The sequence below is a fragment of the Pezoporus occidentalis genome, unplaced genomic scaffold, assembly GCF_034315485.1.
Source record: "Pezoporus occidentalis ecotype Australia unplaced genomic scaffold, CSIRO_AGI_Poc_V1 ctg383, whole genome shotgun sequence".
Lineage (NCBI taxonomy): Eukaryota > Metazoa > Chordata > Aves > Psittaciformes > Psittacidae > Pezoporus > Pezoporus occidentalis.
In genome coordinates this window covers 52,754-69,368 of record NW_026915706.1, presented here as the reverse complement: position 1 = coordinate 69,368, position 16,615 = coordinate 52,754, and the positions used below count along the sequence as shown (strand labels likewise).

Here is a 16,615-nt window from a genome sequence, read left to right as displayed (position 1 = left end):
CAGGTGGTTTTTTTGGACATACAGATTGATGTGTGCAAGGACTTTTTTATGTAAATGCATTGAGCTGAATTCTCCCTACAGCAGGACTCTACTTGGGCAGTCTCAATGACTGGAGTTGTCTTATTGCAGCTCCACTTCTCACTTCACAAAGCGCAGCAGCAGGAGTAGAAAGGCTTTCACTCAGTTTCAACAAATATCTATATACAGTTGGTCATTTCACAATATCCTGTTCTGCTTAACAAGATGTTCTGCAGTTTCTGGAAGTCACATGGCTTACTAGTGGAAGTTTATTTTTATAAGTTGAGCTTTTGCAACCATTAGATACATATACTGATCTTTGAAAGAAGGAAAATACTTATTTAAACACTATGGGTAAGCAATAATGGTATCAACAAGGGTAAAGATACAATTGGAATACAGGAAAAGGTGACATTTCCAGCTGAAGAGAAATTCAGAATTCATTTCTGACATTGTGGGATTGCTATGTAGTGAAAGAAAACTCCCTGAGCTGCTAAATTTTGTCCTCCTCATTCTTTTCACTGTCTTGTATGCAGGTAATTTCTATATCCTGGAATTTGGTTGTTCCCACAGCATTAAAGCCTTCTATAAGGAATGAAAGGTGCAAATTGAAAGTTCTCATTGTAATTCTTAAATTTGATATATTATATATATCATATCTTTTGTCATTTTAACATTTTGGAAATTGCATGCCTACTTAAACTAGTAATTTTTTTTTTTTTTAAATGCTATTTATGAAAAAGATGCTTTTCTGTTGAAAAATGTTCAGGAAAAAAAAAAAAACCTAGGTTTCATGAAAGACCTGAGAAAGCATCGCAGAGCTGGGGAAAACAGAAGCATTTGTTTTTTAGCGACTTCAAACCTCAGTTTCAGGGTGTTTGGACAGGACAGACATTTTATTATTGGTCAGAGTATTTTCTAATTGTCCCTTCACTCCTTTACGTGCTGCAGTTTCTTCGCATCCCTTGTTCTTTTTCTTTGCCTATTCTTTATTATTTACACAAGAATTAGAAGTTCTGTCAGAAAACATTAGGCTTTTAGGCATTGGGTAAGGTGGTTATCTACATCTTCACCTTTAGTAGAACCAGACTACACAGCTCAGTAGTGTGTCATAGGAAGAAGATGATGACAATTCAGAGGACATGTATTATCGTTTAAAAAACAACATACAATATTTCCATATGCATCTCATAAAGTGAATGAAAAAACATTTTTGTGTCACTTCAGTTATATCAGTGCAGTTTACAACTTCCAGTATGAAAAACTGTTTGCCTCTGTACAAAGCAGGGCATTCTCTAACATCACTTCGATTTCATTCTAACATCACTTTAATTTCAAGGATTTAAGACTGGCAGCATCTTAATATTAACTTTTTTGGCAAGTAGTGAGCACCTTCTGCCAGTTTCAGGAAAAAAAGACCATGCATCTATCAGACTTCTAAAAAATATTATATGCCTCCCAATATGAAGAGTAGGAACTGTTCTATAGCCACATTTTATTTTGGTGTAAAGATTGAGAATTTTCTTTAAACATCTTGAGTGAACTCTTCCAAATCTTCATTTCCTTAAGGGGAGAGTTAAAGCCACTATAGTGGTATTGTATGTCTCACATCCCTGCCCGTGTACTTCCTGGAAAGTTAACATGGTTGTCTATTTGAGTTTTACCCGTAGGTATTTACTATAGTTGATGGACTATCCACAATTACAGTCGCATCAGAAAAGTTTAAAAACACAAACAGCAACTGGCAGTACAAAACCATCAAATCATAATTTAGTCTGTAATTTGTTCTAACATCACCATTCAGTGGTAGGATATGTGGAAACTACTGAGAACGCTTAATATATAGACTGACTATATAGATGCTCACTTCTGTAATAATACAAGTGCTAAGCTTATACCACAGAATCTCACTGATCCTGATAAAATTAATCCCCATTGATTTCAACATATTCATTAGCTAGTTCCTGTAGCTAACTAGTTAATACACAAGAAAAGTAATTACACAAGCTCAATGTTAAAGTCCAAAGAAAACGCTGTTATGCTACCTAATCCTGAAGACACTAAGCAGCTCTACTTTTGGCTTCAGCCTCTGGTGCGTTATTGTAGACCTCCAGAGGCTGTACCTGTAAACAGCAATTTTCTCTAGAAAATCTGAAAGTCAGACATAGTTGGCAAACACTTACAAATAAAAATACAAACCGGTATAAAATAGATTATAATAAATTGATTATTAAAAAGGATAGTTAATGTACAGTACTTGCAAACTGTTTTCCAAATGGTTCTTCTTATGTCCATTTCTATGGCATGTTACACAGCATGGCAAAGGGGTTATTATACTCTACAGTACTTATTTCTGTACCACATGTGGAGGTAGGTTATGAACAGTAGTTAGTTTTGGCACATAAAATACTCAAGCAAACAAAGATTCCTGGAATTCAACTGAAAACTTCCAGTAAAACAAAGATTGCACTTGCAAAAGTTCAAATGATACCTAAAGTAAACATGACTAATCTCTAGATATTACATGCTGCTGCCTTTACTTTTTGTTTTCCAAGTGCAGTGGTAGTAGAGGATTTAAAAAAAAAAAATCACACTTCTGTTCTCTGTAAGTTTGTAATATATTTTCTGATAATACTTGTGTTTTAGGAGACCCATGGTTTGGATTTCTGTCTCGTTTTTTTTGGGATACTAAATCTCACCTCTATTGAACCGATTTTGTTTTGTTGTAACTGCTCACTCACATCTGCTATGAATAACCAACCTTACTGAATTTACAGGAAACCTAGAATTGGCATAGAAGGTGCTGAACTTGGCTCTGTGGTTTAATTAGGCTTTTTCTGTGTATTTATTGTTACAGTGGTTTATTTTCTCCATAAAAACAAGTTGTTGTGAACATTGCCTTTGCTGAACAGTACTTTCCTGCTTGAAATTATTATGTTTGTCCAGGGATGACCAAGTAAATTGTTGTTTCTTCATGGGATGAAAGAAAAGGAGGAAGCAAACGAGAACAAGGAGATAAAAATACCACCATATGATATTAAAACAGCCAAAAGAGGAAGTCCAAGTTAATGCGTATTTCGTTATGTCAGGAAATATGAGAAAGCAGACAAGAATATAATGCTATCTGGTTTGGTACATGCAGTGTTTATGCATCTTTTAAAAATAATGCATAACACTTAATTTGCAAGAGAAAAGAATCTGATACCACTATTCATATAAACAATTATGTTGTATCAAAAGATGTCAGTAAGCTGTGGGGAATGGAGTAACTAATTCATGTGGTCTTGGCTTCATGCATGGCTGATAACTTTTCCATTGCATTCTCCATGCAATGTAATCAGTAGCCCAAATAGCTAGGAACATGGTATAGATGCTGAGTAATGATTATTTAGAGGCACTTGGGATGAGATTGAAGTGTAATATTCTTGCGGAAGGAGCTAAAGAGGTAATATTTCATTTGGTAATTAGACTCCTATAAAGTTGTCCTTTACAAGTCAGGGTTTTCTGCAGTTTTATGATCTCTGGCTGTATTAAAAACAAGAGGCAGAGCAGGAAAACACCCAATAAAATTAAGACCTGGTAACCATTCTTTTGTTTTCAGGGTTAGGGCTTCAAGTGCCATTTGGTTGACCTGCAAATGAGCTGCAAGTAATTTTTGAGGAAAGAAATTAATTTGTTCAACAAGTTGTTCAAGACCTGAATTTCTGCTTCAGCAGTGAGGAAATAGCTCCCATATCTTACTGATTTAAAGACTGTTAAGAAGCTCTGGCTCATGCCCACTGAGTTCAATGAGAAACAGCTTGAATCCACAACAATTTGGATCAGGCACAAAATTATTTTGACAGCTTCAAGGAATGGGAATATATAGGACTATAAGGGAGTACAGTTGATGAAATCCTGGTCTCACTAAATTTGGTGGGAATTTTACTGTTCACTTAGAAAAGGCTGAAATGGTTCAGGATATATTAACTTATCTCAGTTAAGCTAAAGTATGATTGGGGGGGCTGGCTACAGAAAGCTCAGGAGGAAAGAAATTATCTCCTTCATCAAGGCTTGAGTTTTCCTACCAGCAAACTATTATTCTTTTCAAAAAGAGAAGAAATAATTCTCATTCCTTGAAAGTTTGAAAAAGCTCTATGCTATTAAATTTCTTTTACATTTTAATCCATCCTATCAAATACAAAGGGTAAAATCGACCCTTTTGCATGTACAAATACTAAGTAATTTCACAGGCATCACCCTCAGAAAAAATACATTCTTACTAATGATATGATCATGCATTATGCTTCAATACGACCCATCTGCAGATATTTAACACACTTAGCAGAATGGTGTAATAGTCCAGTGGTTCAGTGTAATTGCTACTTTCCTGCCCCTTGTGACCTTAATTTCTGAAGTCAAGGTTATGTGTTTTAGAGATGTACCCGACAAAAGACAACTAAAGAGAAGAAAATGAACTAAGGCCATCAGCAGTAATAACAACGAAGAATTAAAAATGTATCACCATTCTGCTTTTAAAATTACATATAACTTACATGCATAACAGTGTTAAGGTAGCTTCTTTTTCCATAATTGGATGCCTCCACAGTATACTCTATTATTTCAAATAAACACTGGAAAATTAGTTAGCTGGAAAACTTCCTTGTCTGAGACCAAAAGAAAGCTTAATTAGTATAAGTCCTGCGGTTAATATTTTCAGGGCCAAAAATGTAATTTTTGTAAAAAAACCCAACAACAACAAAAAAAAAAACAAACCCACCAAAACAAAAAAAAAACCACAAAACGAAAACCACAACAGAATTAAAAAAACAAAAACTAAACAAAACCCAGAAACAAAACAGATCAAAAAAACCCCACCACAACCCTTTCCACCCCCAAGAAAACTCCAAAATCAAAATCCAAAAAACAAATAAAAAACAGAAAAAAAAAACACAAAACACCCAAAACCCAATAACCCCATGTCCCCCCAAACTGGAAGCATAATGAAATTATGGATGATCTAGATTACAACTCCAGTGAAAAATGTGGGACAAATTGGATAGGAATATAAAATTATCACTTCTTACTGAAGTATCTATCTTATGCAAACAACGGGGAAAAACTCCACCCTTTTTAGAACATTTTGAGATGTGTGAAAACTACAAATGCTAGAACTGTGAAAAGGAAACTGGGAATTTGATCCATATGTTCTGGAAATGCCACTGCCTACAGCTAAATTATTTTTGGAGAACAGAAGAGAGAACAGAAGAACAACTGCTCAAGCTGTTATAAACACAGGGTCTCCCTGGTGATGCAAAGATCTTACCATGGAGGTTATTAATGAGTGACTATTACCATCTGGGTACCATACATGGAGAAATAATTTTTTGGCATGTTCTAGAATAATTACTAAAGAACAAGATATTATATATCAATTATTTCTCTTCATTCTCTGTGAAGAAATCATTCCGCTACACTATTCAGGGTGGTTCACAAATCTATTTTCTTCATGTAAGTGAATATAATTTAAAAGCCTAACCTGATCCAAGTATTTCTGCTGCGTTAAGGATGGTCATATTTTAAGTTTGGGAAGCTCTTCATTGAAATATTATTATCCTATTTATTGAAGTATTTTTAAAATCTACAACATATGAAATAGCAGTTAGACCTGTGAACAGGTTCTGCTACTTCCCAAAACCAAAAGCACATCATGCAGATTACAAGAGAAATAATTAGCAATTAACCTGGCCTACTCGTTCACAGGAATGTGTGACTGGAAAAATTAACTCTGTGATCAAAGACAACCAAGCCTTACATTTTTATTCTGTACTTTTAGCAAGCAGAATCTTTGTACCCGTTGGCATCTTCCACTTTCTACTTGAAGGCTGACCCTGGATACTTATTCCTCTGACAATTCGATAGCCTGCAATGCTCACATTCACTTTATTTTAGACAGTCAGTACCTATTTATACCAACATTATCCTTCTAGTAGGCAACACATACTCTCATAACTAGTTCATGCTAGTAACTCTTGCCACAGAAAGAGATAGAAACTAACAGAGAGGAACAGATTTAAAGAAAGCAGTGTGTATGTTTTCTTGGCCATACCAGCAAGCTCTCCCTAAAAAAAAGTTAGAAGATGTTTATAAAAAACTCTGAATGGTGGCAACTATATACCATCTGTTTTGTTCTGGTTTAGAAAGGAATTGCATCAATTCATGGTGTTCTGTATACCGCCTTTCACTCACAACAGCCACTAAGCAAACCCTAGCAACAAAGTTGTAACTATGATATTGAAATAATTAAAAAATTGAATTGCTTTCTTTCATTACAGGTGACATTTGATAATTATATTAATAACACTTCCAGTCTGTTACTAATTTTTACTCTTCTTTGGAAAAAATGTCTTGCTGAGCAATTCATGAGTTCTGAAAATAACTAATGCTCTTAGTATATGATCAAAGTTGAACTGACCCTAAGTACAGCTGTTATTTTTCATGTCTTTATTCATTCTTTTCTACATAGTATTTGTGGAATTCAGCATCTGGAACGAGCAGGAAACAGGTTGACTCTCTTTGACTCCCTTTATTTCTGCATAGTGACATTTTCCACTGTGGGCTTTGGGGATGTTACACCCAAGATATGGCCTTCAAAGCTGCTTGTTGTCATTATGATCTGTGTTGCTCTTGTGGTGTTGCCCATACAGGTAAATGTGGATTTCTTTTTACTCTTTAGAATTGTTTTTAAAACAAAAGAATAATAACTGAAATAATTTATTGTTACTATTATTATTATTCTTGCACATATAATGTCAGAAAAAAATAACTATCTTCTGCACATCCTAGTCTATGTCTTTCTTTCCTTTTATCCTTTTCCTGTTCTCCTATAGTATACCTTTATGCTATAAAACAGCGCACTAATAACAATTTTCAAGTGTTGGTGAAACATTTCTGTCATGTACCACAGAGCCCTTCCTTCATCCTAAAATATGGGTTTGTTATTAATGAAGGAATTAAAAAAAAAACCAAAACCCCAAAACAACAGTAGCCAGCACTTTCATTATGATCATAGCATTTCCTCTGCAGGCTCTCCCTGTTTCTAATCGTGGTTCTCTCCACTTCCTCTCTTACTCTTACAGCTCAGTGCTAACATGAAAAAAATCTCATTAAATGTGCAACTCAAGCAAATTGGGTTCACAGCTGTCTATGTCGGTACAACACACACACAGAGCCAACAGAACACGTAGGAATTTTTCATGCCTACTTAAGTTTAGGACTTCCAACGGTTTCAGGAGGAAAAGGCACATTTATGAAAATCCAAGTATTTCAAGGAGTCAACCAGTTTCATTAAATTCGTACCAGACATTTCCAAGCTCATTAGGTGAGGCTTGGTGACAGAAACCCTGAAATTACATGGGAAGCCGTGCCAAGTTGTTAAATGTTCCACACTTGGTCATCCTCCAGACCTCCTGCCACAAAAAAAGGGGACGGGGGAGACATTGTGCATACTTATCAAAGCTTATAGTGGACCTGCCAACCATGAAGCCCCAAATTTTTCCTACACAGCCATGGTTTCCAGACTCTGCTTCTTTGACAGTGAACTAAAGCTCACTGTGAGCAGACAACACGGAAAGCCTGGGAGATTGGAAGCTCAAACTTTGTGCATTAATTTTCTTGAAATTATTTGAACATTTTAATTATAACTAAATTTTTAATGTATACATATGCAGACTAATGCAATTATATTCTCACTCAGTGGGAGTTTAGTAAAATATATAATCTATTGAAAACTAAAATGGCCTCTAAGAAATTTGGAATTTCCTAGGAAATAGAAATTTCATCTTTCAGGTAGTTCCAATATACACTTCAGACACAAAAGCTCTGCATTACCAGGTAAAAACTCTGGAATCTATTGCCCTTTCACATAAATTTACCTATTATTAGCTACTTTATTTTATAGCTTTGTTATGATAACGGGGCTTCCTATAGTTTGCCATGCACAGAATATGTGGGAGTCATTCTCTCTTGAGCTTTTGTCCTATGATATTAAATCATTTTTCACGATTCAGTCTCCACATCAGTTAAATGTGGAGGAGAAAAATCATCTATCACACATACATAGTTAAATCGAGCTTAACATTAAATGCATATTACTTACAATACAATTTGAAATTGTGTTTGTATGTTTTATTACAGATTATTACAATGACACTGACAGAGTATTCCCTTTAAAGGATTCAGATTGGTAGAAAATATTACTGTTGGCCTGTATCTGTTGTTCAGCTGGCAATGGCAATTTGCTGTATTAACAACTGCTGTGTATTTAAGTTGTATCTGGATTTCTAAAACAAATAAGAGAATATACAGAAGGTCACCTTAAGAAAAATTTAAAGTTTCTGAAAAGAGTTAGTGGCCAAACTGAGTTAAACGGTGCTTCTATGTGAGTATCTGTACCCACAGTATACATTTAAGTGGGTGAAAATTTAACTTTTCTTTTGAGGGAAGAGTTTATGCCACATGGTGTTGGAAAAAGAGAGTTCAGGGGTATAACCTACATAAAAGAATAAGGTACAGCCTTCATTCTTTTCTAAAATCTTGAGATCTACTGTAATCTCATGATATTTTAATGGATTTACCCCACTTTTGTGTGTGGTAGAGTGGCTCTTCTGCATGTTTTTTTTAATCACCCTATTATTCATCTCACCCACTTACTAGAGACCTTTTTACAAAGAAAAAGACATTGTAGGCTAAGAAGAGCTTTTCACAGAGGCATGAGATGATCAATGCAACATTAAGTCATGATACAGTTGTACTGCACATCTGCTTGTCTGTATTGCACTGACAATTGGCATCTCTTGCAGTTTGAACAGCTGGCATATTTGTGGATGGAGAGACAAAAGTCCGGTGGTAACTACAGTCGACACAGAGCTCAGACGGAAAAACATGTTGTGCTCTGTGTTAGCTCTCTGAAGATCGACTTACTTATGGATTTCTTAAATGAATTCTATGCTCACCCCAGATTGCAGGTACTTACAGTGAAAAAAAATAAAAAAATGAAAAAAAGAGATTAACTCAAACCAGTGATTTTCAGGACAGCCTTCTGAAATAGTTTCTAATTTGTAAAACTGAATTTGGGAATAGCTGATTGAATTGGGAATCTATAATTGCAAAAAGAACCTGATACAAAGTATGGAGACATTAATTTTAAATTGAGGTAAATAGACTAAATAAATAGAATTACTGTCTTGTTGAATTATGCCAGTCCTTGTAGAAACAGATATTTCCATGCAAATTCCTTTTATTCTACCCCAAAATAGAAAATAAATGAAAACTACTCTAATTATTTTTTCCTGTTGTTTTGGGACTCGATCCAATGCTCCTCACAAGTCAAAGCATCTTTTAGTCTTTGCATTTTGCTTTGGTTTTTGCCAGAGGCAGGAAGATTAGATACTTTTGGAATTGTGGAAATTAAGAAATAAATAGATGTATTTTAAAGGACAAAGGCCTTGAAAGACTACACGCAAGAGATTTTCTTAGTGTACACATATTCCCTAGCTAATGCAAACCTGTCATATGACTTTTTTTGGGTCATATAGCAGCTTATTTACATGAGATAGCAAATTGGATGCATTATCATTATCTTTGCTACAGACCATTTCTTTCCCTAAATCTTCTCTATGTTTTTTATTGAGTTACCTGTGGTACCATGTTAAATAGTACAAGAAAATCACAAAAATACAATTCTCAAATTGCTCAGCAGCAATTTGACAAATCCCAAATCCAAAATATTCCCCAAAATAATTACCTAGTAAGAGGCATAAACAAATGCACAAAAAAATCCAGTTCTTTATAGATGCAAACACAAATTGAAATCCAAAACTTAGTTAACTATTCTGAAGAATGACTTAGGCTCTGTGGTACACTGGACGCAAAGAAGAAAAGTCCTGGTACTACTTATGTAGCATAAAAAAAAATTACGTACATTTTCTCCCCAGCTGAAATGCGAAGATGAAGGACACAGATAATGCACAGGATCCCCTAAGCACTAAGCTTTCTGCAAGTCTGCGTGTGCTAAGAAAGGCTTCTATGACAAGCCTGTCCTAAGCTCTCAGTCTCTCCCCTCACGTTCCATTTATGTCTCCTTTTTCTATGTACACACATGTATACTTCAGAGCAACTGTGCTTTCCTAACAAGGACTGTTTGTTGTACAGGAAACAGAGTTTGGATCTGCCCCTTAATGTAGAGGAAAAAATTTGGGGGAAGACAATTCCATTTTAATCATTGAAATCTTCCTACATTTTCCAGCTAGAATGACAGAGATATAAACTGTCTCTAAAAAGAGAACCAAATTATGCTCAAATGGAAACAAAAATGTTTCTAAATGTACTTCACTTAACCACTCTGGAGTCTTCTGTGAGCAGTTGACAGCTGTCCAGCCATTTTTATTAAAGAATTAAATATTTTAAACACATGTGTTCAAATAACTATTGTCAATTAAATTTAAGAATTATCAGAGACCCTTTTGACACCCTGGGTCTCTGTCAACTCATTCTCTAGCAACAATAAATAGTAACATAATAAAATAACATGACTATTCCCCCTTATGTTTTTGACAGGACTATTATGTCGTTATTTTGTGTCCTACTGAGATGGATGCTCAGGTCCGAAGGGTATTACAAATCCCAATGTGGTCCCAAAGAGTTATCTATCTGCAAGGCTCAGCACTAAAAGATCAAGACCTGTTGAGAGCTAAGTAGGCAAATATTGACCAGTATTGTTTTTTACTTTTGTTTCACTCATACTGTTTGATAAATAATTTTGACAAAAAAAAGCCAAAAGCTGTGCTAGAAGAAAAGCGTGTGTATGTAGAAAGCAAGGCTCTGATATAATTTGTTTTTCTTAATATCTGAAATTTTTCAAGGAACAAATATGTTTAAGCTCTTTAATTTGACAAAATTCTTCCTCACTTTTTTTTTGGTCTCAGTTTTTAAAGCAATTGAAACAGTGCCTGCGATTTCTTCTGAGAAAGCAGCTCAGAAAATTCCAAAACTGACAGTAATGATAGGATTTATTTCTTTTCCTTCAGCAAAAATAGTAAATGTGATGGTAGTTGTCCTGACCAGCTGAAGGGGGGAAAAAAGCAAACAAAAATAATTATCACACTTTGAACCCATTGCGGAGTTTTGTTTCCTTCCCACGTTCAGCCTGTTAGTGTAAGCAACTACTCTACTATACCTCCATATACTCTTCTTTCAGGGCCTTCCTCTTAACACATACTTCCACCACTTCTAAAAAATCCTCTCTGGCAGTTAACAGTGAATGACATTAATCAAAACACATCAGTCAAACACAGTTGCTCCCCCCGCCACATTGCTCAATCACTTGAAGGTGTGAAGGAATTCACAGTGGAATTCATGTAGGTGGGTTGTCTCTTTAAACTCTCCAAAGAGAAAGGTGATTTTTAGCAGATAACTGATTTGACTTACATGCATTGCTCTTTATAAGAAGCAGCTAATATAGATACCTAAATTAAGGTTGACTATTTGTGTCATTCAGTCTTCTTTACCCCAGGGGAGTTATTTCAAGAATCTATCTGTGAGAAGTCTAGTGAGCAGTGTTATCTTCTCAGATATCTGCCACTGAAAAAAAAAATTATATTAGCTTTTTTATAATAAAAAATTAGCTGCTTTTTTTATAATAAAAGCTTTTTTTTTTCAGAATTAGGGATTTTCATTTAGAGAGAGGTTCCTCTTTTTGCTTTCTTGCTGATTTCAAGAAGGAATCTATGTGGGGATGTAGCTGGCATTTGTTCTACACATTAGAAGCAGAACAATTAGGCTGTTCCATAAAGAATTTAACTTATACTAACCTGAAGGTAGTCAACTGTGGAGCTGTGCTTTTTGCTGCAGAACATGTAATTGAATGTACCTGTCATAGAATAATTTTCAACCTCTTCTGAGGGAAGAAGCATAGTGGGAATTTAATAGGAAATTTAATGTGAAATTCAACCCAGTACCTAAGATGTTTCCTGTATTTCTTTTTAATGAGAACATAATAACTGAGAAGATAACAAGGCACATGGTAAACTTCTTCTAATAAATAAAATAACGGCTACTAAAAAGAAACCCCAAACCTAAGAACCATCTCATTATCAAAATGTCATACATGTAAGAGAAATACACTGTCAAAATAACATGATAAAAGTCACAACAAAAAGTAAAATACCAAAAGTTATCTGACTCCAATAAGTAGTAAATAGTTAACTAAGATTGTATTTTTCATTATATGCCCTAGTACACACTTTGAGTTTACAAAAGTGATATTCATTCTTACTTCCTACCTTTGAGGGTGTCATTTTGCAAATTCTTGGTGTTCTCTGAACTGTGTCCATGTGTCCAGCTTCAACAAAAAAACAGAATGAGTTCTGTCATGAGGTATCAACTCTGAAACTTATATTGTTCATCAGCATGACTGGAAACATTATCACTACTTCAGCATTTGAAACAACATTGGAACTGATAAAAACAGCTCTCATTTTCCATGCAGATTAGCACTAGAAAGCAAGTTAACATTACCATGCTCGATTTCTTTCCCCAGCAGCTTTCTCCCATGATCTGGTATGACTTTAAATATTTTTTCTCTTTCTACTTTTTTTTAGTGAACTATCCATAAATCTTCTTAATCCTTTTCTTGTCCACTCTTTGCCTTACGCTTTTTCCTTTCATAAATTTCTTTGCAATATATAAGGTCACTTTAATTTCTGCCATCCTCAAACAGTGGAACTCTTGGGGGTTTTCGTCTCAGATTCAGTCTCCCAGCACATAAAAATGGTGTAATTGTAAAAGCTTTTTCAGTTGTTAGAACATAAATAATACTTCTCTCATAAGGATACTCTGGGTTGTCCTTAATTTTGTAATACAGATGTTAGTAGTGTTTCTGTTATCTAAATTCATGGCATACATAGGTGTTAATCTTGGGTTATTATCCTTGTCATCTGTTCTGAAATGATTCAAAAAGTTACAAAAATAACAGTGGGGGAAAAGGTGAATATATTCACGTGAAATTTCATTTTCTTACAAAGTCATTTATATATAGTCACTCCAGTTACCTCTTCAGCTCTCATCAAAATCCCATCTAATTTCACTGAATTTTCTTTCCTACAAGTTTGTTGTTAAAGTCCTTGTCTCCCCAATTAAGCTCCCATGCTTAGCTGAAACTGCTCCTACAGCTCCCGTTATTTCTTCATAATCAGCACTCAGAAGTGCCCTGGCCCCACTTCTTCACATCAGCTGCATTTGACATTACTCTTTTGGATATATTTATTTGCCTTTATTACAATTATTTTTCCTTTTCAAGTACTTTAATGGTTTGAGGCTTCCACTGTTTTCTTACCTCTATGTGCCTATGTGGAATCTACAATGATCTGACTTTATCTCTTTTCTTTATATTTTCTCTGAATAATCTCTCACAAAACAAACAATTGTAATCACTGTTTCTACAGTCAAACCCTAAGAGGTTGGCCAAGCTATCTGACGTCTCATTCTGGATATATATTCATCATCAACTTTGGTTTAGCTGCAGACAGATCTTAATTTTTGCTACCAAAATAAAACCAGTATCCTACTGTGGATCATAAACTTGGAATAATATTGCAGAGCATCCTATGTAGACAGAGCCTTCATCTTGTGTTTTCCCACACAAGCTCTCATTTTTGCCCCACTTAAAATTATATTTATATTCTTGACATTTATAATCTCAGCTCCCCAAACCCTGTTTTTCATAAGGCTCTAGAAATACTATTTATGTAGTACATCACTTTCCCCTCGCTGCAGTCCTTCCCTGGCTTACCCTTCTTTATTGCATCAAGGAGTAACTCTTTATTCTTAGCCTGCAACTCCCAGTTCTGAGAGGTAACTTAGTAAGTCTGTAATGTCACTCTCTTTCACACATACAACAGATTAACATACAAGTCCCACTGTGATTTCAACCATGCTGTCCCTTCAATCTAAGATGAATTTCTCAGAAATACCTGTAAAGTAATTCCAGTGTTCTCCATCGCATTCTCTCTTCAGTTGATTCTCTACTCTGATATCTAGTGAGACCACTTTCTACTTTTCCAGTTTTTATATTCAGGCATTGTCATACCATATCTTCCTATTTCCCATGTTTACATATACTTTTGTTGTACTTTGTCATGCCACATAGATATTATATGGTAAGGACTTTTTGTTCTGTGTTTGTAAAATACCTTAAAAAAATGAACCTTCAGTCTAAGCCTAGGGTCCTGTTGGCCTAAACTGTTACTAACAACAGCCACCAACTCCATTTTCTAGCAGCAAAGAAACCAAAGATAGAGGAGTCACAGGTCCCATTCCAGACCCAAGAATGGATTTGGTGTAACTGGCAGTGAATTGCCTTTTTATTTTCCCCAGCTTCTGTCTCACTTTCTGCCTGCTCAGGAAACTCATTCCAATCATTGTTTCTCTTTGCCCAGAAAGTCCTGTCTTCCGAAGGAGGTCAACCAAGTAAGATTCAACCAAGGGAAGCAGGATTCACTGGAGGATATCAAGATCTGAGTTAAAAGAAATAAAACAAACTTTGATGAAACCTTCAGACAGTTTTTCTCCACACTTCTACTACTGCTCTTTTTATTACATGACCAGTTGTATTCACTAGGGAACAATTAGGCATTAAAAGTTCTCAAAGAGACCATGAACTGAAAATAGCTAATTCATTTAATACATACACAGAGATGTTTGTTATTTACCCCAGATGCATTATTCTAGTATATCTACCCATCTTTCTGCTATCACTAGGCAAGACAAGTCTGTATTATCTGCCTCCTGACATTCATTTTTATCAGTAGCTTGAACATATCATACCCTTACACACTATGCAGACCGGTGCTATTTATTCAGCTTTCATACTTATGACAGATAAATACTTATTTTGAAAATTAAGTGTATTTTATTATTTTGGCACAGCTTCTACTGGCACCAGGGAAAGTACATCTCCTAGAACCTAGTCAAGAAGTACTGGTATACCATGAGGTAGTGTACAGGGTGTCTGCTACTCACATTTAGTGACAATGCGTGAGAAAGGATAGACTAAGCTTTATATTCTATTTATATAAGCATACAAGACTATAAACTGTAAAACACAAGATACACTTAAGTATTTTGTTGGTAAGTAACAGGCTTGTTTCCCCTCTTCTAGAATGGATGATGCAGAAGCGTGTTTCATTCTGAGTAGCCGCTGTGAGGTGGACCGGACAGCAGCTGTAAGTTTTGAAGAAATAATTAAGAATTAATGTGTGTGCTGTTTATACTGTTACTGCCTCTATTCCCTCTCAGGGACTGAGACTTGATTCTGTGAATGGAAGATTAAATTTACCTGATTTATACAGAGGTTCTGCATGTGGGATGAATGTCTTGTCTCAGTTAAGATAATGAAAAAGTTTCTGCTGGATTCCATAAGGCCAGGATTTCACTAATTTATGAAACATGGTCTAATGGCTTATTTCACATAAGATATCTAATTTTGCTTTCTTAGCAAATAAATTCCATGACATACCTACCAAAGAAATTAGGATTTTACAGCATATTTTACTGGTTTTTTGTGTTTTTTTTAAAAAGAGAATTTATATATTCTCACAGAACTTAAAATAGAAAAAGTACTGTAAGAATACAGAACTTTAAAAAAAAACAATTCTCATGCAGAATACAGTAGTTCCTTCCCTTTTTATAGAACATTGGCAGAATATCAAACTAGCAGTATCATGGTACCTCATAGATATATTGACACTTGGTCATCCATCACTGAAAAGGGTAGTACTATGTCAAAAATGTTTTATACAAATTATCTGGACTAAACAAATTCAAAGAATTATATTTATTAAATCAGAAAATAGATATCTATCAGTGGACTGGCATTTTCTTTCACAACCGCTGAATATTGAAAATTTACTACTGAAAGTAAAGACTGAATAATAAATTAATTTGGGACTAATGCCGAATAACCAACATCATAGAATCACAGAATAATTTGGTTTGAAAGGGACCTTAAAGATCATCCAGTTCCAACTCCACTGTCATGGGCAGCAACACCTTCCGCTAGACCAGGTTGCTCCAAGCCCTATCCAACCTGGCCCTGAACACTGCCAGGGATGAGGCAGCCACAACCTCTCTGGGCAACCTGTACCAGTGCATCACCACCTTCATGGTAAAGAACTTCTTCCTCATATCTAATCTAAACCCACCCTCTTTCAGTTTAAAGCCATTCCACCTTGTCCTGTTACTGAGAATATTTGAGTGTTTTCCATGTTGCCCAATTTTAAATAGGAAAAATCACAAGAGTCTATATAAGTTACTATGGTTTTGGCCCATGTTACTAGTTATCTAGTCAGGTAAGTTACTGTCCATGAAGGAAGACTGCTAAAACAAGCCTTTACTCAGCATATCTGTGATACAATAATAATTTTAATATGAACTAGAACTCTTCACATTAATAAAATTGCCTACTAATCGCAAATATCCAGGAAAAAAGTCCACTGAGGAAAGATGCATGAACACAATTTCAACTTTTTCACCATGAGATGCATGCTAAATTATTGCACAC

At 35.2% G+C, this 16,615-nt stretch overlaps 1 protein-coding gene across 7 annotated transcripts in view; it reads left to right on the top strand.

Annotated features, from left to right (window-relative positions):
• The window catches only part of LOC134170596 (potassium channel subfamily T member 2), a 131,172-nt gene that overhangs the window by 65,730 nt on the left and 48,827 nt on the right, over positions 1-16,615 (top strand). For all 7 annotated transcript variants that reach the window (XM_062632114.1, XM_062632113.1, XM_062632110.1 and 4 more), the window contains exons 10-13: positions 6,524-6,704; positions 8,859-9,023; positions 10,615-10,751; positions 15,215-15,278. In XM_062632114.1, the coding sequence (XP_062488098.1) occupies positions 6,524-6,704; positions 8,859-9,023; positions 10,615-10,751; positions 15,215-15,278 (547 nt within the window). The remainder of the gene's footprint in view (positions 1-6,523; positions 6,705-8,858; positions 9,024-10,614; positions 10,752-15,214; positions 15,279-16,615) is intronic.